Raw genomic sequence first — 20924 nt, 5'->3', positions numbered from 1 at the left:
AGATCTGCCAGTTTTGACACCGATAGTGTCCAAAGCCACATTGAATTCCTCACGAGAGACCGAGGTTCCCACATTTCCCGTAGACGAGATCGGATTTACACCGGAGTGCTCCTCCACACCATCTACGGTGTCAACTATACTCTTCGGACGACAAAGTCCTTAGTAAAGAGACGAGGCTCTAATACCAATTGAAAGGATCGATATAGTTGACTAGATGGGGGTGAATAGGCAACTAATAATTTTTTAGCTTTTCTTTACCAAATTAAACTTTGCAACAAAGTAGGTTGTCTAAATATGCAACTAGGTGAGCAACCTATATGATGCAACAACAATAAGCACACAAGCAAGCAAGGGAAATAACACGAATAAGCTTGCACAAGTAAAGGTACGAGATAACTAAGAGTGGAGCCGGTGAAGACGAGGATGTGTTACCGAAGTTCCTTCCTTTTGAGGGGAAGTACGTCTCCGTTGGAGCGGTGTGGAGGCACAATTCTCCCCAAGAAGCCACTAGGGCCACCGTATTCTCCTCACGCCCTCACACAATGCGATATGCCATGATTCCACTATTGGTGCCCTTGGAGGCGGCGACCGGACCTTTACAAACAAGGTTGAGGCAATCTCCACAACTTAATCAGAGACTCCCAACAACACCACGAAGCTTCACCACAATGGAATATGGCTCCGCGGTGAACTCAACCGTCTAGGGTGCTCAAACACCCAAGAGTAACAAGATCCACAAGGGATTAGTGGGGGGAATCGAATTTCTCTTGTTGGAAGTGTAGATCGAGGCCTTCTCAACCAATACCTAGAAAATCAACAAGTTTGATTGGCTAGGGAGAGACATCAGGCGAAAATGGAGCTTGGAGCAACAATGGAGCTTAGGGTTGGAAGAGGTAGTCAACTTGGAGAAGAAGACACCCCTTATATAGTGGAGAGACAAATCCAACCATTATCCACTTAACCAGCCCGCAACCTACGGTACTACCGCACCAAACCAGCGGTACTACCGCAAGGGCTCACGGTACTACCGCAGCTAGCCGCGGTACTACCGTGGCCACGGAAGGAGCTAGCCCAGGCCTGTAGCAAAGAAGCTGGGGCGGTACTACCGCTCGCGCGGTACTACCGCATGATACGTCTCCAACGTATCTATAATTTTTTATTGTTCCATGCTATTATATTATCAACCTTGGATGTTTTATATGCATTTATATGCTATTTTATATAATTTTTGGGACTAACCTACTAACCTAGAGCCTAGTGCCAGTTTCTGGTTTTCCCTTGTTTCAGTGTTTCACAGAAAAGGAATATCAAACGGAGTCCAAACGGAATGAAACCTTCAAAAAAGTTATTTTTGGAAAGAAAGCAATACAGGAGACTTGGAGTGCACGTCAGGGGATCAACGAGGAGAGCACGAGGCAGGGGGCGCACCCACCCCCCTGGGCGCGCCCTCCACCCTTGTGGGCCCCTCGTGGCTCTCCTGATGTATTTCTTCCGCCTATATATCCATATACCCTAAAACTATCGAAGAGCACAATAGATCGGGAGTTCCGCCGCCAGAAGCCTCCGTAGCCACCGAAAACCAATCTAGACCCATTCCGGCACCCTGCCGGAGGGGGAATCCCTCTCCGGTGGCCATCTTCATCATCCCGGTGCTCTCCATGATGAGGAGGGAGTAGTTCTCCCTCGGGGCTGAGGGTATGTACCAGTAGCTATGTGTTTGATCTCTCTCTCTTGTTCTTGAGGTGGTACAATCTTGATGTATCGCGAGCTTTGCTATTATAGTTGTATCTTATGATGTTTCTCCCCATCTACTCACTTGTAATGGATTGAGTTTTCCCTTTGAAGTTATCTTATCGGATTGAGTCTTTAAGGATTTGAGAACACTTGATGTATGTCTTGTGTGGGATACCCGTGGTGACAATGGGGTATTCTATTGATCCACTTGATGTACGTTTTGGTGATCAACTTGCGGGTTCCGTGACCTTGGGAATCTATGCATAGGGGTTGGCACACGTTTTCGTCTTGACTCTCTGGTAGAATATTTGGGGCACTCTTTGAAGTACTTTGTGTTGGTTTGAATAGATGAATCTGAGATTGTGTGATGCATATCGTATAATCATACCCACGGATACTTGAGGTGGCATTGGAGTGTCTAGGTGACATTAGGGTTTTGGTTGATTTGTGTATTAAGGTGTTATTCTACTACGAACTCTAGGGCTGTTTGTGACACTTATAGGAATAGCCCAACGGATTGATTGGAAAGAATAACTTTGAGGTGGTTTCATACCCTACCATAATCTCTTCGTTTGTTCTCCGCTATTAGTGACTTTGGAGTGACTCTTTGTTGCATGTTGAGGGATAGTTATATGATCCAATTATGTTATTATTGTTGAGAGAACTTGCACTAGTGAAAGTATGAACCCTAGGCCTTGTTTCAAAGCATTACAATACCGTTTGTGCTCACTTTTATCGTTAGTTACCTTGCTGTTTTTATATTTTCAGATTACAAAAACCTTTATCTACTATCCATATTGCACGTGTATCACCATCTCTTTGCCGAACTAGTGCACCTATACAATTTACCATTGTATTGGGTGTGTTGGGGACACAAGAGACTCTTTGCTATTTGGTTGCAGGGTTGCTTGAGAGAGACCATCTTCATCCTACGCCTCCCACGGATTGATAAACCTTAGGTCATCCACTTGAGGGAAATTTGCTATTGTCCTACAAACCTCTGCACTTGGAGGCCCAACAACGTCTACAAGAAGAAGGTTGTGTAGTAGACATCACCGCACCCCCTTGCGGTACTACCGCAAGGAAGGATTGGACTAGCCTGGGAAGGGCGCGGACAAATAAAAAAACATATGTGGCAACTTCCGCTGACTTTCAAACAGTGCAAAAATCCGACACGGTACTACCGCACAAGGCACGCGGTACTACCGCGCAGTGAGCGGATGTAAAAAATTACATCTGCCCCTACTTCCGCTTATGGTGCTGTGCCGGACTAGGACTCACGGTACTATGGCTCCCAAGGAGCGGTACTACCGTGACCACCTGCGGTACTACCGCTCCGAAGAGCAGTACTACCGCATGCCCCAGAGCAGCAACACTAGGAGCTCTTCTTTTTGCACATACACGAAGAAACGGAGGATGCTCCATAGTGCTAAGGGAAAGGCGATGCAAAGAGGAGTAAAACGTGTACGTGATGATTCCACCCAAACCTTTCCAAAGAAACCCCCTCTTAATAGTACGGCTTTCCTACGACTCAAATCCACCAAAAAAGGAACGTAGAAAAACACCGTCTTCAATAATCTTCGAGGGGCACCAAACCGTCTTGTGCCTAGTAATGAAATATCTGAAATACTCAAGGCACACGATTAGTCCACAAATGCATTGTCATCAATCACCAAAACACCTTAGGGATAAATATGCCCTTACAATTGCGCCGTTGTAGGGATGGCGGCGGGCGTTCATGGTGGCCCGGGCATCTGGGAGTTCGTGTGTTGTGGCTGGATGGTGTTGTGCTTATGGCCATTCGTGAGAGGGCTTGTCAGCAGGGGAAAGTATGGAATCCCGTGGAGTGTCAAGCTGAGGGCTGGTTTCATTGTGGCTGCGTTCGTGCACATCTACACAAGGAACTAATCGGCGGGGTTGGGCATCAAAATATTCAAAGCGTAATTTTGGTTCTGCTTAGAACTACTCCTACCACCACTAGAACATGTAACAAACACTCAAATAGTAATTAAAGGTTGTTATTAAGGAAAGTTTGATCTGATTCTTTCAAAACACAATAATTCCTTCAATGACTAAATTGAAAGAAAATGTGGATTTGTTAATCATCATCTACATCAGAATTAACAATGTCTCATCTAACTCCTATGCCATTTGATTCTGCATGGAGGTTCATGTGTTATTTTTGTTTTTCATTTAGTTGATTTACTCTCTTTTTTATTACTTTGGATTCCCTTTTTTATGTCTTCACATTGCGCGCAAACTACACTTCCTTTCATTTCTGTCTTTTTCCACGCTGCACACGCCTACACTATCATGGTCACTTGCAAGTACATGTCCACTAGTCACCTGCAACTGCATGTCTAGTCACGCAGAACTACATGTCTATCGGTTGCCCGCAAGCGGCATGTCCATCGGTTAAGTGCAATTGCAGTTGCATCCTTGTGTTCATGACCACAACTCCATGTTCATTGCTTGCACACAACTGCAGTTGCACGCCTGTTGACTAAGTGCAACTATATTTATGTATCTTTTTTAAAAGTAATACAATAAAAAAATTAAGAAACAAAAATAAAAGGAGAACAAAGTAGAAGTGAAAGAGAAAAAATAGCAAACAAATTCTATGTTGATGATTGGAGCTAGCCACACCCAAAAATTGTTTCATGATGCCTGCATCTTTTTCTATTGAGTCCTCAAAAATACACTAACTAGCCCCGCGTGACACGGGTGGTGGCAAGATCGTGCTCTAGCTTGCTCGTCCTCCACCAGATCCCCCCCCTCCTCACCATGTCTCAATACGCCACCCGGCAAAGACCGCATGGCCGCCGGCAGCGATATACCGGTTAGTAGTTTTTTGTTTGTTTTTTTGTGAGGGGCAACGTTGGTGCGGTTGCTGCGGCCCAGGACATGTGGGACCTAAAGAGGTCTCATCACCTTAGGTTTCTTGTCTCTAACTCATAAATACCCTGAAACCCTTCTTCGAGTTACCATGAATTTTATTTTGCCGCCACTTCGGTTTTCAGGGCGCGAAACCAATAGTCGTGTTTTGGTGCTCCGTCATAGGGGAACCATCGTCTTCTTCATCGACATCAATCCAACATGATGAGGTGTGAGTAGTACGCCCGTCACGACGTGGATGTGGTGCTTCAAGGAACATATCAGTAGATCCAGTAAGTTATTCAGCTGCTGAGTTTCTCACTTAAATGGTAATTAGCATGTTATTAAGGGAAGTTTGATCCAATTCTTCCAAAACACAATAATTCCTTCAATGACTAAAATGAAAAAAAAATGGATTTGCTAATCGTCATCTAGATCAGAATTAACAATGTCTCGTCTAACTCCTATGCCATTAGATTTTGTGCAGAGGTTCATGTGAACTTTTTCTTTTTCGTTCTTGTTTTTCATTTAGTTGATTTATGATTTTTTTTATTTCTTTCGATTCCCTTTTTCTTTCTCCGCGTTGCACACAAATTACGCATCCTTCTCATTTCTTTCTTTTTTCACGCCGCTCGCAACTACATTATTGTGGTCACAGGCAACTGCGGTTGCACGTCTGTCGACTGTGTGCAACTTCATGTCCACCAGTCACTTGCAGTTGCATGTCCACTAGTCGCCTGCAATTGCACGTCCAGTGGTCGCACGAAACTACATGTCTACCGGTTGCCTGCAACTACAGTCCATCGGTTGCGCGCAATTGCAGTTGCATCCATGTGTACATGTCCACAACTGCAATTGCACGCCCGTTGACTCAGTGCAACTATATTTACGTATCTTTTTTATAAGTAGTACAATAAAAAATTTAAGAAACAAAAAATAAAAGGAGAATAAAGTAGAAGTGAAAGAGAAAAAACAGCAAACAAATTTTATGTTAATGATTAGAGCTAGCCACACCCAAATCTCGTTACATGATGTCTGCATCTTTTCTATCGAGTCCTCAAAAAGACCCTAACTAGCCCCTATTGACTAAGTGCAACTATATTTACGTATCTTTTTAAAAGTAATACAATAAAAAAATTAAGAAACAAAAATAAAAGAAGCACAAAGTAGAAGTGAAAGAGAAAAAACAGCAAACAAATTCTATGTTGATGATTAGAGCTAGCCACACCCAAAATTTGTTTCATGATGCCTGCATCTTTTTCTATTGAGTCCTCAAAAATACACTAACTAGCCCCGCGTGACACGGGTGGCGGCAAGATCGTGCTCTAGCTTGCTCGTCCTCCACCAGATCCCCCCCCCTCTCCTCACCATGTCTCAATACGCCACCCGGCAAAGACCGCATGGCCGCCGGCAGCGATGTACCGGTTAGTAGTTTTTTGGTTGTTTTTTTTGTGAGGGGCAATGTTGCTGCAGCCCAGGACATGTGGGGCCTAAAGAGGTCTCATCACCTTAGGTCTCTTGTCTCTAACTCATAAATACCCCGAAACCCTTCTTCGAGTTACCATGAGTTCTTTTTTGTCGCCACTTCGGGATTCAAGGCGCGAAACCAATAGTCGTGTTTTGGTGCTCCGTCAGAGGGGAACCATCGTCTTCTTCATCGACATCAATCCAACATGATGAGGTGTGAGTAGTACGCCCGTCACGACGTGGATGTGGTGCTTCAAGGAACATATCAGTAGATCCAGTAAGTTATTCAGCGAGTTTCTCACTTAAACGGTAATTAGCGTGTTATTAAGGGAAGTTTGATCTAATTCTTCCAAAACACAATAATTCCTTCAATGACTAAAATGAAAGAAAATATGGATTTGTTAATCGTCATCTAGATCAGAATTAACAATGTCTCGTCTAACTCATATGCCATTAGATTTTGTGCAGAGGTTCGTGTGAACTTTTTCTTTTTCGTTCTTGTTTTTCATTTAGTTGATTTATGACTTTTTTATTTCTTTGGATTCCCTTTTTCTTTCTCGCGTTGCACGCAAATTACGCATCCTTCTCATTTCTTTCTTTTTTCATGCCGCTCGCAACTACATTATTATGGTCACATGCAACTGGGGTTGCACGTCTGTCGACTGTGTGCAACTTCATGTCCACCAGTCACTTGCAATTGCATGTCCACTAGTCTCCTGCAATTGCATGTCCAGTGGTCGCACGGAACTACATGTCTACCGGTTGCCTACAACTACAGTCCATCGATTGCGCGCAATTGCAGTTGCATCCATGTGTACATGTCCACGACTGCAATTGCACGCCCGTTGATTCAGTGCAACTATATTTACGTATCTTTGTTATAAGTAGTACAATAAAAATTTTAAGAAACAAAAAATAAAAAAAGAACAAAGTAGAAGTGAAAGAGAAAAAACAGCAAACAAATTTTATGTTAATGATTAGAGCTAGCCACACCCAAATCTCGTTACATGATGTCTGCATCTTTTCTATCAAGTCCTCAAAAAGACCCTAACTAGCCTCGAGTCATCCTTGCGGGCAACACGGGAGGCGGCAAGATTGTGCTCTAGCTCGGCATCCCCCCCCCCCCCCCCCCCCAAACACACACACCGTGGCGGAACACGCCGCTGGGCAAAGCCCACATAGCTGACGGCAGCGAGATGTAGTTAGTAGTTTTTTTATGTGAGGGGCAACATTGGTGCGGTAGCTGCAGCCCAGGACATGTGGGGCCTATGGAGGTCTCATCACCTTACGTTTCCTACCTCTAACTCATAAATACCCTGAAACCCTTCTTCGGATTACCATGAATTTTGTTGTTGTCGTCACTTTAGGATTCAAGCGCGCGAACCTAATAGTCATGTTTTGGTGCTCCGCCAGAGGGGAATCATCGTCTTCTTCATCCACATCATTCTTCGCCGCCCACATGACGAGGTTCGTCTTCTTCATCCACATCATTCTTCACCGCCCACATGATGAGGTGTGAGTAGTACGTCAATGTGGTGCTTCAAGGAACATATCAATAAATCCAGTAAGTTATTCAATAGATCCAGCAAGTTATTCAGCAGCTGCCCTGCGTTTCTCACTAAAATCAGCAACCAAACCCAGACTTTTGTCCTCCCATCCCATGTGACTATCAAAGCTGCAACTTCATTTACTATCTCAAATGCACTTTTAATAAGTATCTTATGTATGTCCCCAGAAGCCCGATTCTCTCAGTTGATTCTCGTATTTTATCACCAACGAACGTTTCACACATAAGAGCACAAAACAAGAAAGACCTGAATGATTCATTCATCCAAAGCTATTTTGCTCAAATAAAAGAGGGGCCGTTTCTTGACAAGCTACCGCATCGAATTTCTCCAAAAACGTCTCCTACTCAACAGGCTGCTGCTATAGTCTTTCGTAGAAAAGGAGTGTGGCTTCCGCACCCAAAACATTGTCCTCTGACACTTGTGATACATGGTCGTCTGAGACGTAAACCCAGTGCTTGCGACGACGTCCTACTTGATCATTAGCATCAGGAGTTGACACTACTCTCCGGTAAGCTGCATAATGCCCACCTCCGCATACACCATAGTGCTCAACGACAGCTGATAGCCTATACAGCTCCATCCTTGATGAGGACGGCGATGGTGAGGAAGAACTCAAAGCCACATCAGCATTTCCCTGAAAAGATAAAGAGGGTAAATGAATTGATCAGATAAGTAAAATTTTGTATGAAGGAATGTCATTATCATCATTATCCTTAGACAAATCAAGTAAAAAAGAAGTTCAAAAGCAGATAACTTGCCTCATTAAGTGAGTGGACACCACCATTTGTTACTTGATCCTTAGGTGCCTGACTTGATGAGTTCCCACCAGTAGGAAACATATTAATGGGCATGTGTGCATTTAGTTGCCGATAGAATTGGAGAGACGGCGTGTCATATCTTTGCACGTTCATAGCTGAAGGTCCAGGTCCCTGTCCAGTGGTGAATGTGCCTCCTGCAAATGGGGATAAATTGAGAAGTAAAGGAAAAGAAACGTGTCCCTGCAAGCAAAACGCGGATCATTCAGCCACAATTCATATGGAATGAATAGAAAGAGGCAATGTTTTATGTGTCTTTTTTAGTGCTTACCTGACGCTTTACGAGTTCACCATCAAAACTAATAGAAGCACGTAACAAATGAATGCACAAGATCTGGAAGAGGACATCAATAGGTGTCATGCCATTTTTAGATATTATTCTATGTAAGTTTCAGAAGGTGTATTTCAATAGTAGATACCTTCGGACAACGAGTGATAGCCAACTGCTTTGTGGCTTTTGAAGATACTGACCATGTTGTTTTCTCTGGACCAAATAAATGCTTGCAATTGCAACTATCATAGTCGACACAGGTGCGCAGTTTGTTAACTTTTTCCTGGTACAGATGTCAATATGAGGTACCGTCAAACTAAACTGTGAAACAAGTACAACTTCATAGAAAATATGGTCACAAAATTTTACCTCATCAACTTCTGATTGAAGAGAGAAATATTTGGCAGCAGCATTATGCCAACAATGATCACAACGGTAATTGTCAAGATGCTCCAACACAGTGAAATGCTTCAGGCAATCCACCAAACTACACCCATTAATCTGAATTTGGAAAGGAACAAAGCATTATGAATAATGCATGAACCGGAGTATCAACTGATGTACCCTGAATTAAACAAGCTCAGAAAGATTCACTTGGACATACAATATCTCCATTTATATCAGCCACGGGAGAGAGGGGCAAGCAGTGAAAATTCTCGAAGTCCAATGACAGCTGTGAGACATTAAACAAAATGAGGACAGAAAATCAACAGTTCTGACAAAACAAAATATGCATGGTTTCAACAACAATAGAAAAGAGCTAGCTACTCTCTCTGCTACTAGATATATGTAGTCGTAGAGAATTTAAAACAGACTTCTTAACTTCTATCGCTAATAATGTTGTGGAAATGTGGACTCATACAAGTCAGCGGTATGAACACAGAAAAAAACATGAGACACTGCAGGAAACAGCGGTCAGCCGAGGATTCCGGAAAGAGGTCAGCTAGAGCCAAAGCAAATGCATGCCGCATCCATAAGAAAGATTAGGGAAGTAAAGTCACTACATGTTATAGCCTATTAGCCGAGGATGATTCTTTAGCTGAGTCCATGTAGATCTAGGAGCGGTTCAATACAGCAGTCTAAGTAGTGCACATGGAGAACCGAGCGCTGGCTGGATGGCTAGAGCTTACAGGTGTAAGCTCGCCCACCCGCATTCGATCTGCAGGGATGTCTCATTTCTACCTAAATAGTACAGTTAAGGGAGAGAACTACGCCCTTTAACCACATTTTTTAAACTAGTGCATGTGGTTTCAATCAAACAAGAATTAAGTCTCTACCATCCAAAATTCTCTCACTCTAGTCAATTTCTATCCCTCTGTCCTCTAATACCATAATATCCTTCAAGCTATGAAGGCTGGCCACTTTTGGTAGTTCTCCCATGTGAACTATCTAACATTAGTAGATTCCATGAATACATATTTCATATATGCAATATATAGTCATATACTAACATCTAGCTAAAAACACACTAATGGTCCAAGATGTGTTTGAATTTGCCAACAAAAAATGCATCTAGGGTAGAAATAACAATAATTAAATACTCCCTCCGTCCCATAATATAAGAGCGTTTTTTACACTACATTAGTGTAAAAAACACTCTTATATTATGGGATGGAGGGATTAGTTCATAAACCACACGTTTAGAGTTACGAAAAAGAGGCATAGGTATCTACCACAGATGAACAATTTCTGCAAGATAATGTGCTGCCAATAGTCCCATCAAAGGGACCGAATATGTTTTGTTTCCAGCGCTTGCATTCAGGTTGGTTACCTTCCCTTTGCTTGTATACTTTGGAGTGGAACATGGTAATGTCTGCCAGAGAGCTCTTATATGGTACATAGCAATGGGAAAATTCATCCCTCAGTGATGTCAATAGATGAACAAAAGCTTCAGAAGCATCCTATGAGGGCAAAGTACTTCTTATCAAATCCTGGATATCATAGACAAGGTAGGATTTCTAGAGAAGAATAGATGGAACAAAGCATCATGCCTGCTGTCTGGTCAAATTGAAGTGACTAACATAGCAGCTCAAAGGATGCATTACGCTTTCTGGATTCAATACAATTTTTTGATCTCGAACTGTGCTCAAGTCTGCACACATATACGCAGATTCATTAAGTAGTAAAAGAAATTTTAGACACACAAGATAGCACTTTATGAACAATAACAAAACAATGAGCTCGGACATCACAAATAAAGTATATAATTTAAGAAGAAAGAAAAAGAAAATGTTATTTGCAAAAGTTCTTCCAAATAGAAGCAGCAACGGAATGGAGCAACTGCATCATCAAGCACATTAAAACTATGAGCAGCGAGCAATCAATTGCACCAGGTATTACAGTTCCATTATATTGGAATTTAGCACTTGGTCCAACGGATCCATAAATGTGAACAATAAATTGGAGATTAGCTTGGGGATAAGTGGAAAACTGTGTTTAAAAGCCACAGTATGTATCCATTCCACCACCTGGGGACACATTGTGGGGACTATAGAGCCCGGTATTAAAACTACACAAATGCATTTACCGCTGATTCTAGATACACCACTGAATTCCCTAACAGTAAGCTTGAAGATGGTACAAAGTTTAACAGTCCATGTTACCAATATTACCTTTTAAAAGGGAACTTAAAGCAAGGATAAGAGGCATTCTTTCAGACTGTTCCTCGGGTAGCACATCATCACTTCCAAGTAAGTCGTCTAGAGAGGAGACGAAATGGTCGCAGCTAGCAAGTGCCTGTCGAGGAAACATTCTCTGGTTCAGCATGAACTCCAACCCGATAACGATACTCGCACACGATGCACACCGCAATATGGATTCAGTAAAAAAAGAAAGGTATGAGCTACCTGCAGGATAACATTGAGAAAGCAATTGTTGCCAAGATTTTGCAGGCCTCCGGTGTAGTACAGCCTCTCTGATTCGGAGGAGAACTTCCGGAGAAACCATTGCACGCCCAAACTGCTATTCAGCGCTCTGCACAACCCAGCAACTCCTATCCCCAGCGCAACAGCAACGGCTGTAAGACTGTAACCATGCCAGTGTCCCTGGCTAAGAGATAGCAGTAGATTGCCGTGCTCGAACTTACCCATGACTCGACTTGCCCTGCCCCACTATCCTTTGCATGAAACAGAATTCAGGAAGCCTAGATTTGTTTCCAATCCAGAGATTTCTGTTTAGCTATCCGATTCGCCGCACCTGAATCAGTGGAAACAGCTTTCGTCACATTTAATTTCAGAATCCACACGAACGAACCGAACTCTCGCAAAAAATCTAGGGGTTACTCTTACTTACCCAAAAAAGAAAAGAAAAGATAACAGTAAACGGCAGTACAGCACGAGTAGGAGGAGTCCCTGGCTGCGCCCCGTTGGCCGTCGGTGAGACCGCCGACGAGGATGAGGAGGCGAAGCAAGTAGGCCTCCCTTATTGTGTCCCGCTCGCCGTCTCTGGGGCCAGGGAGAGAAGAAGAGCAGACGAGGCTGGGAAGGGGAGGAATCCGCAAAGGCGGACAGGCAGAGGAGAAGAACTCCACGAAACGGGGTATTCGTAGGTGCTCAAGATCTAAACAGTGTCGATCTCGTCCGCTTGATCGCCAGTGCACGGCCCAGATCGTGTGAGACTAAAGACCCTGACCAACTTTGCGCAAGACCCTTTACACCCTTCGGTTCCATAATATGATGCCTATAGGGCTTTTTTTCCTGAAAAAATCAACCTTTGCAAACTTTGACAAAGTTTATAGAAAAACTTATTAATATCTACAATATTAAAAAAGTTAAAATATGAAACTACGTCTTATGATGAATCTAATGATATATGTTAGGCATTTTAGATGTAAATATTTTCCTCCATAAACTTGATCAAAGTTTGTGAGGTTTGACTTTTTACAAAAATCTATATGCACTACATTAATAGATGGAGAATTATTTTTCGACACTAGTATAGAGGGAACGTTACCTTGGTGCGAAGAAACGTTTGCTCACCAGGGGGTTCAAGGCGACGATCAACCGACGTTGAAACATTTTCTCGCCGAGATGAATCAGAGAGACGATCGGCCTGGCGCTGAAATGTTCGCTCTCCGGGCCTCCTACATGCCTCGTTAGCTCTAAGCCATAAACAGCCCACCCCACCCCCTTCCCTCTACTCACCTTCTTCCTTGGCAAAAATGCGCCCAAATCAAGAGGAACGATCTCCTTCCTCCCTGCATCATGCCTCCATGGATTCAAGGCAAACTGCGGCAAGGAAATCCATTGATTCAGCCCTGAAAAATTCAGCTGGGAGATAAATTCACTCCCCCAAGTGCCCCTTTAGAAGCCCCATCATCTACAATAAATCTGTAAAAATATTGTATAATCTGGACTTGTTTGTTATATAGAGGGGGGTCACAAAACAAAATTGGGGGGAATTTTACCCTTACAAAGGCAATATTTTTTTTGTGAATATGTAAAGTTTGTGTGTCTTTCATTGATAGAAGAAGTTGAAATGAGAACAAAGGGGGTATATCACATGGCTATTCAAGGATAGTGTAAATATGATGTTCGAAGCATAGAGGCATGGGATGATCGGCCGAAACAGAAACTACGACACAATGTAAACTATCCTGACCAAGAGAAACAACCCGAACCGAAACGACTTCCCGAGTCTTGAATATCATCACCGTCATCACCGGGTACGCCACAAGCAAACAAGATGATGCCTTATGAAGGCGAATGATACATCTTTTTCTTTGTTTCGGAGCGGGCTGCGTACTATTACCACTACGTTCATTTTCTGGCCTTCATGCCGAGTCTTCCTCCGCCGCCAACTCGACGTCGTCATAACCAATTTCAATCAAACCTCCATGCTCACTGACGTTGTCGTCTGATCCGAAGAACCGGACCTGGGGCACAGAGGAAGGTCGTGGCAGCGCCTCCAAGAATGGGATGGCACCCGCAGGTGTCGCCACTGCCAGCATGAGCAAGCCAAGCATGGATTTCACCCTGACTTATAGCCGAACAATCCCAAAACCGTTGGGACAGATCCGAAGACGAGGAACATGTCGCAAGCTGGGCCGCCACATCCAGAAAGAGAGATATGCTCGCTGCCAAAGGGTGACAACGAGGGCCGCTAGACACACGAGCATTGGATCTAGCGGAGGAGGGCGAGGTAGGGGGTGATGGTTAGGGTTGGAGAGGCGACAACAGAGCCTAGAGAGCCAACACACGAGAAACGATGACAGCTAGCAACATTGACAAACTAAGATCTGGACTGATGATGCCGAAACCGCCAAGATGCTAGCAAGCCAAGGAAGCCGGAAAGGGTATAGCTTCCAGAACACCAGGGTCGGAGCTGCAACAGGAAGGACGTCGACAACCCATGGAGAACCTAGGTCCAAACCCGTCGAGCCTAGAGCAGCTATGGCAAGATCCACCATGTGGGTCGCCAAGGACCCCTAGACCCGCGCCACCACCCAGCACAACGGTTGCCTTGCAGGCCCACACGGGCCCAGATCAGGCCCGCCTATAGCACCAGCACACAAAGCAACCACCGCGCATCATAACGGTCGCCTATTCCCCTGTGTCGCCTGGGAGGGCGAGCGGGGGTCAGGAGGGTCAGTTTCGGACGTAGCCATGGTATATACGGCACAAGTAGACCTCCATTACTGAGGCCAGGGAGAGAAGAAGAGCAGACGAAGAATCCACGAAGGTGAATAGGCGATCGTAAGAACTCAACAAGAAGGGGTATCCGTAGGTGCCCAGGATCTAAACAATGTCGATTTTGTCCGCTCCATGCGAGTGAGACTAACGACCCTGACCAGCTCTGGACAAAACCCTTCGTGTTGTTTTTCGCAAACCTTGCCTAAAAGGGGAATTTGATTCTAACCTGAAAATCAGACAGAGTTCGTGTTGAACCTATACGCCCCCAAGCTACATGAACAGAAGCAAACCAGACTCGAATACAATGAAAGAAGAATTGATGATGCCTTACACCATCAATTAATCAGACTATGGGATGTGTTTTGGTTAGAATACCACCTTATAACGCTTCAAATCTACATAGGAGTATCTTCTATGGAGTTTCTAAGAACCGGCGGTTTTGCGAAGATTGCTTGCGAACCCGTGCCTTCTAGCTGAATCATGGACCGTTTTGCAGGTATAACACTCCATTTTGTTCTCTAGGGTTCACATCTTCTTTTGCTCTCAGAGGCGTCGAAGCCAAGTTCTTGATAATCGCAGCAGATAGATCAAACTCAGCTTTGTACTTGCAGCAGCTGGCCTCGATCCACTGCTCTGCAAGGCTTGTTGATACATTGTCTTGGCTGTCCCTCTCATGTTCTTCAATCGCTGGCCTTATCTCGTCGTACAGGGCATCGATTTCGGCAGTCGCCTGCTTCTTCACTTCCTGCGACATTGGATCAGAAAAAGAGCCATTACTGTGCAATATTTAGAGCTTTCCGCTGCAATTTTCAGGACTAGTGGGTTACTGCTAGTTTTTACCTCACAGAACAATATCTCCTGGCGTGCCGCAGCTGATGCTAACCGGTCACAAATATCTGCAACATTCAATTGCTTGCGCAGACCACGTTTAGCTTTGCCACCACGAAATTTGGGTGTGGGTCTCACCAGGACCAATTCGGTATGATGGTTATTGTTCTGGGGAGAACTTTGATTCTCAAGCTTCGCAACTTTATGCATTGAATTTTGTGTGGTGTCATCAGAATATTGTGTGCCATATTCGGGCAATCCATTCTCCATAATATCAACTCCCACTGGAACAGCTATCAGTGGTTCAATAGTCATTGGTGTGAGTTCATCTGAGCTAGCCGTCAATGGTTCAACACTCAATGGCGTGAATTCATTTGAGCTTGCAATCTCAGGATTCTCAGTGGCATGCACTATGTTGCTGTTATTTTCTTGGGTGACTGGCTCATCTTTTGCTAGAATGGTGTCGTTCGGAATGCTTGTATGTTCGTCATCAGTAGAGTCATAAAGAGGGATATTTTCAACAGAAAACCTGCCATTAAAGATGGAAAATATTTGCTGCTTAACTGGTGCACAGAACCGTTGATATTTTAGCACTTCAAACAATAAAAGTTTACTTATCACAACAAGTCGACATGGGCAACAGAGGTCTGAATTTTTATGTATTACCTAGTATTTTCAATTATTTGTGATGTAAGTATTTACTGTTTAACTGGTGCTCGGGATTGTTGTCTCCATCAATATTTCAGCACTTCGAACAATAAAAAGTTCACTTATGGACAAGTTGATTTGGGCAACAGAGGTCTGAATATGTTTACTAACCAGTGGGTTCTCAATGCTGATAAATCAAGACATTAAAGTAGCAATGACTAGTTGAGGAGTAGTGAAAGGTTCTGGTGAGGTCTCTATTACCCGCACAAAAGGTTGATGGCAAATAGAGTCATCCAAGTAGCGAAAATTATCTAAGCAATATGTATCCTTTGGGCAAACCAGATTCTAATTAGCAAATTGTCCAGGTAAGTAAAATGACAGATTCTCATCAGCCTATGTCAATTAAGCAAAATTCTAAACGACCATCGGTGTGTCAACTTTTATTCCGTACAGCAGACTAACATGCAAGCACAAGGTTACCACAGAAGACTAACATACAAGCACAAGCTTACCTGTCATCATCATCTTCCCACAGGTATGTGGCCTCCTAAAACATGACAGACAACAAAGCACGCATTAGGCAAGTGTCGGACGTTCCAAATATTGACTTAAAAGGAGGATCCAACAATGACCACAAATAAAGAAGTCCTATTAATGAAAGATGACTGGTTCGCTACACTACTTTAACCATGTGACTATTGCAAATAGTGCTCCCAGTTACACTACAATCTCCCGAGAAGGACAGCACAAAAGAATTTTTAGATGAAGCAACACAAAATAGTTGTGTCAGCACGCATGCAAAGGCGGCAAGCCAAAGAACTATCAATGTTTTTGTTCTGAGCATCATCAGTCTACTGGAGAGAAGGGCCAAACTCTACAGTAAATCCCTGCAGCTTTAATTGGATGGTCAGAAAGGTAACAGTTCTTTCTTTTGTCAAACCCTACTGTCAAAACTGAAGCTGAAATAGGATCTTCTCTTAAGTTAATGAGATGTGTTACAGCATATTGTTCCACCCACCTGGAAACCACGTGATTTTGCCCCAAGAAACCCTGAACATCCGGTAGCTCCACAGAGGCACCGCACCATCACACCACCAAACCACTCAAAATTATAGTCATAGGATAATTCCGTTCCAATAGGAATATCTTGCTTTGCAAAAATGCCAACTCTTACTTCCCCGAGGACAGTCCATTTTCTTGTCTCACAGTTCGGCTGGCTGCACGTACAATGACAAACTGTTTCATTTTATCACTAAGATGGAAAAGGAAGCAAAAAAATCTAATGATGAAATAATGAAAAGAAAAGAAACAAAATAGTAAAGGACTGTGTGTTTGCTACAAACATACCACGAATGGTTGATAAATCTGGCCAGACTCCCTTTCTTTGTTGCATCAATAGACTCATCAGCATTGAGGTAAATAATATAAGACTCCGTTAAACCTAATGTGGAACAGCAGAGAAATTACTAAATAGAGGGCAAAAGGTGCCACAATTCCATTACTGGAAGGAGTGTTGTAACTGTGTACCCTGGTCTTCATATGTTTGAGATCTCCGCTTGGCTTCCTTCCATGATATTACTTCTCCACAATATTCAATAACAAATTGTCCAGCCTACAAATACCATTAAGACAAAAGACATACTTGAGTAAATGGGATGTGAGCAGAACAAACATAAAAGTAGATGTAGTCACCGACTCACTGTAATATTTTCATCAGCCAAAAGACCCCATCCACGCCCTTCAGTTTTTACCAGCCTTGTCCTAGCATATTGACTTTTTTGAAATCGCTACAAAGACGAAAAATGATGAAATGACAAAAAAAAGTTGTAAATAAACTGGAGAACACATCAAGTAACTTCTAGCACAATTTACCACTAGTTCATATACAGCATTGCCATGATATGCATCAGTAGGAGATGATGCGGCAGATAAAAGATTCACCATATTGCAACACTTCACTTTAAAACCCCGTCAAAAGTTTGAAAAGCAATAAAAAGGCATTTAATTTCGTGGTTATAATTGGTAGCAGGATTTGAACTCGGAGTGATATAGAACCTCCAAAGGATTTGACGGAGGACTTCCTAAATTTAGCAACGATCCTTAGACATCTAAATACTGGTTCAACTAAAGCAAACTGTGCATACACATCTTTTTCCTTCTTGCCAGTAGCTCCGTGCAAATCAACATGAACACAGATCAGAAAAAATAACCAAACAATCACACAGTGGTAGCACCAATATGGCAATACCTAACAAAAAAAACGTGAGAAACACTAACCTGGTTCTTGCAGTATACACCACAGCGGCAATAGCCAGGCGTGCACTCTGTGTTAGTCGAGACATTCCAGCACCTCTCTCCACATGCGCTATCTGGATCCATCAAATCATACTGGCACTCGCATACAGCTATGTCCTCCTCCTTCTGCCGCTTGTGCCTACAAGCAGCAATACACCAGTATGGGATTTGCATTCGTTTGTAAAACTGCAAGGCACGATGCTTCCTTCCACGGTGGGTTGATAATAGGAACAAAAAGTATATACAACAAAACTATCAACCTTCTGTATGAAAAATCATTAGTCTCGATATGGATGTAAAGTGGTGCCTCTGTAGGCTCTTCCTCCTGAAATAGAAACAACTCCAAGAGTTCAGTACAGAGATAACAAAATCACTGCAGACGGGTTCATGGGGGGGGGGGGGAGGGAAGAATGTGTTTTGAGCCAGCAGTAATACCATTTCTGATACCAATTCTTGGACGGTGGAACAACAGGACCTCGACCTAGAAAATAGGGGAACTGATCAACTAACTGAGGCTGCAATTAGCATGTTAAAGTGGTGGACGACCGAGTACCGGAAGAAAAATCTTCGAGCGATTTGTGTAATCGTGGCCCGTTCAACAATGTGAGTGGGATTCATAATCCATTGATTGGGGGAGAAACGGAACTAGGGCATACCAGGGAGTCTGGATCAAAGTGGTGGAGGAGGTCCTGCTGCTGCTGCTGGTGGTGGTGGCGCGTCCCGTCCGCTACTTCCAGTCGCGTCAAATCACCGCCCCCTCGGCGTCCGAGCTCCGGCCGCCGCCTTTGTCCAACACCGCTGCTTGCAAGGCCCGAGGTGGGAGGCTTGCTCCGCCCGCCGCCGAGACGACCCCGAAGCCCCGCCGCCGGGAGGTGCCCCGACGCCTCTGGCCTGGTCTCGAATAACAAGCAGCAGAGGGAGGCCAGAGGCCAGCGAGGGGGGCGGTGAGTCGGTGAGGGAGGGCGGGGCGGCGAGGGAGCAGGCGGTGAAGGGAGGCAGGGCGGCGCGGCGTGGGAGATGGACGCGTGGAGCTGTACGCCTGCTAGTGATCGAAAACGTATAGCCGCATTACGCCTACTCAGCTGCAATACATTAATCCTCAAAAGAAAAACTGCAATACATTATTAATAAGATTAAATAAAACCGCAAGACATTAATACCCCCTCTATCAGCGTCAACTACAATTTCGAACTGAGGAAGTACATTATTTTTTTGTGCCCTTTTTTGAAACTTCGGAAGCTTTTATTGAATCAAAGAAGTGTTAAATCGTCCATCAAACCCTTCAAAATAAAAGCCGCCTGCTCATCAACCCACAGGGAAGGTGGATCCGACACCGCTAGCCTAGCTAAAACATGAGTGATAGAGTTTACCTCACTAGGGCAGTGAACAAAAGACACCGGAGTATAGCCTATGATAAGGACCAAATAATCCGAATAGATCGTCGCTGCGCCCAATGATGTGAAGCCCCCATTGTTCATAGTATTAATCACCTCCAGGCACTCCGACTCCAAGACGAGCTTGCTAATTTCCATCTGTTGCGCCAACAGGAGGCCATGTTGTAGTGCATATGCTTCCATTATCCCTGCATCTGCAACATGCTCTAACTTTTCATTTGATGCCGCGACGAAACCACCTTTATGATCCCGTAGAACAGCTCCTATAGCACCCTGGAGAGCATCTACATGGAAAGCTGCATCTACATTTAACTTCACAAAACCCTCTTGTAGTTTCCTCCATCCTTCTGACCTCACTTCCGAGCTCTTCTTAGTCGCCTTGAAGTAATTTGCTGACAGCGCACGCGATCGACAATGCGGACCAAGCCGGGGCCTGCACTTTCTCCCCGTGGACGTGTTGTCGTCGTTCCCACCATATGTACCAGATACCCAGTAGGATCAGAAATTGGGCCGAGACATCTGTTATCATAGTCTGACGTGTGGGAGCACATAAAATATAATTCAGAGTTGCCGATCCCGCCTTGTCTGTATCACACGCCTATTCTAAGAACCTTTCCAGCTTCAGACATCTCCAGATTTCCGCTGCCCTTGGGCAAGTAAAGAGTGAGTGCATAATGTCCTTGCATCCACCCGCACACATAGGACAGCTATCAGACGTGTCAATGTGACGATTTGCCAAAAGCCCATAGCATGGTATGAAACCGTGTAGTACCTTCCATGCGTGGATCTTGATCTTTGCCGGAGCTTGCGATTTCCAAAGCTTTGTCCACACAGGGTAGCGTCGGGATGGCTCCCCTTCTGTTCGTTCATACCATCGGGCAAATTGGTGGTCCCACTCCACATAATAAGCTGATCTCACCGAGAAAATATGGTTCTTTGTAAACCTCCAGGCCATGAAGTCTTCCATCATTTCATGTGGTGCCAGCGGTAGTGAAAGAATTATATGCGCATCTACCGGCCAAAACACATTGTTTATCAACTCTTGATCCCACAAACCGGTGACAGGATTAATTAGTTCTGAAACCTTAGGTAGAAGGGTCCCTCCTCGTGGTGTAATGACACGCCCATCAGCACTAGATTGTATCCACGAATCAGATCAAATATTCACTTGCGATCCATCCCCTATGCGTCATATTGCACCTCTCTTGAATGTGTTAATTCCAGCGCAAATACTTTGCCATGTGTACGAGCTTCCAATCTTCAACATAGCATCCAATAACTTCCCATCTGGATAATATTTGACCCTCAAAATGTGTGCACATAGAGAGTCAGAGTTCTCGAGCAACCTCCAAACCTGTTTAGCAAGTAGAGCTAGATTAAAATTGTGTAAATCCCTGAAC

The 20924-nt window shown here is 44.0% G+C and overlaps 2 protein-coding genes across 3 annotated transcripts; both read right to left on the bottom strand.

Moving 5' to 3' along the window:
* Positions 1 to 7876: 7876 nt before the first annotated feature.
* Positions 7877 to 12269, bottom strand: UBP27 (ubiquitin-specific protease 27). Of its 2 annotated transcripts, XM_048701516.2 has the most exons (12): positions 12021 to 12268; positions 11815 to 11924; positions 11576 to 11721; positions 11342 to 11465; positions 10721 to 10821; positions 10403 to 10630; positions 9334 to 9402; positions 9099 to 9230; positions 8878 to 9012; positions 8730 to 8792; positions 8402 to 8641; positions 7877 to 8277 (listed from the first exon to the last, which is right to left on the bottom strand). In XM_048701516.2, the coding sequence occupies exons 2-12, from the start codon at positions 11816 to 11818 to the stop codon at positions 8002 to 8004; spliced, it is 1518 nt and encodes a 505-aa protein (XP_048557473.2). In that variant the 5' UTR covers positions 11819 to 11924; positions 12021 to 12268; the 3' UTR covers positions 7877 to 8001. The 2 variants fall into 2 exon arrangements, with proteins under 2 accessions (XP_048557473.2, XP_048557472.2); XM_048701515.2 differs by having other exon boundaries at positions 11576 to 11924; positions 12021 to 12269.
* Positions 12270 to 14557: 2288 nt separating this feature from the next.
* On the bottom strand, positions 14558 to 19169 carry ASHH1 (SET domain group 26). Its single transcript, XM_048701517.1, has 11 exons — positions 18787 to 19169; positions 18566 to 18611; positions 18391 to 18455; positions 18113 to 18269; positions 17536 to 17622; positions 17363 to 17447; positions 17183 to 17276; positions 16854 to 17052; positions 16348 to 16382; positions 15200 to 15716; positions 14558 to 15104 (listed from the first exon to the last, which is right to left on the bottom strand). Exons 2-11 carry the CDS (start codon positions 18566 to 18568, stop codon positions 14838 to 14840), a joined length of 1509 nt encoding a protein of 502 aa, XP_048557474.1. The 5' UTR covers positions 18569 to 18611; positions 18787 to 19169; the 3' UTR covers positions 14558 to 14837.
* Between the last annotated feature and the right edge of the window lie 1755 nt (positions 19170 to 20924).

This window comes from Triticum urartu, chromosome 2A (genome assembly GCF_056163025.1).
Source record: "Triticum urartu cultivar PI428250 chromosome 2A, HENAU_Tu73, whole genome shotgun sequence".
Lineage (NCBI taxonomy): Eukaryota > Viridiplantae > Streptophyta > Magnoliopsida > Poales > Poaceae > Triticum > Triticum urartu.
Note: the sequence above shows the minus strand (reverse complement) of the source record. Positions and strands in the feature narration are given on the sequence as shown.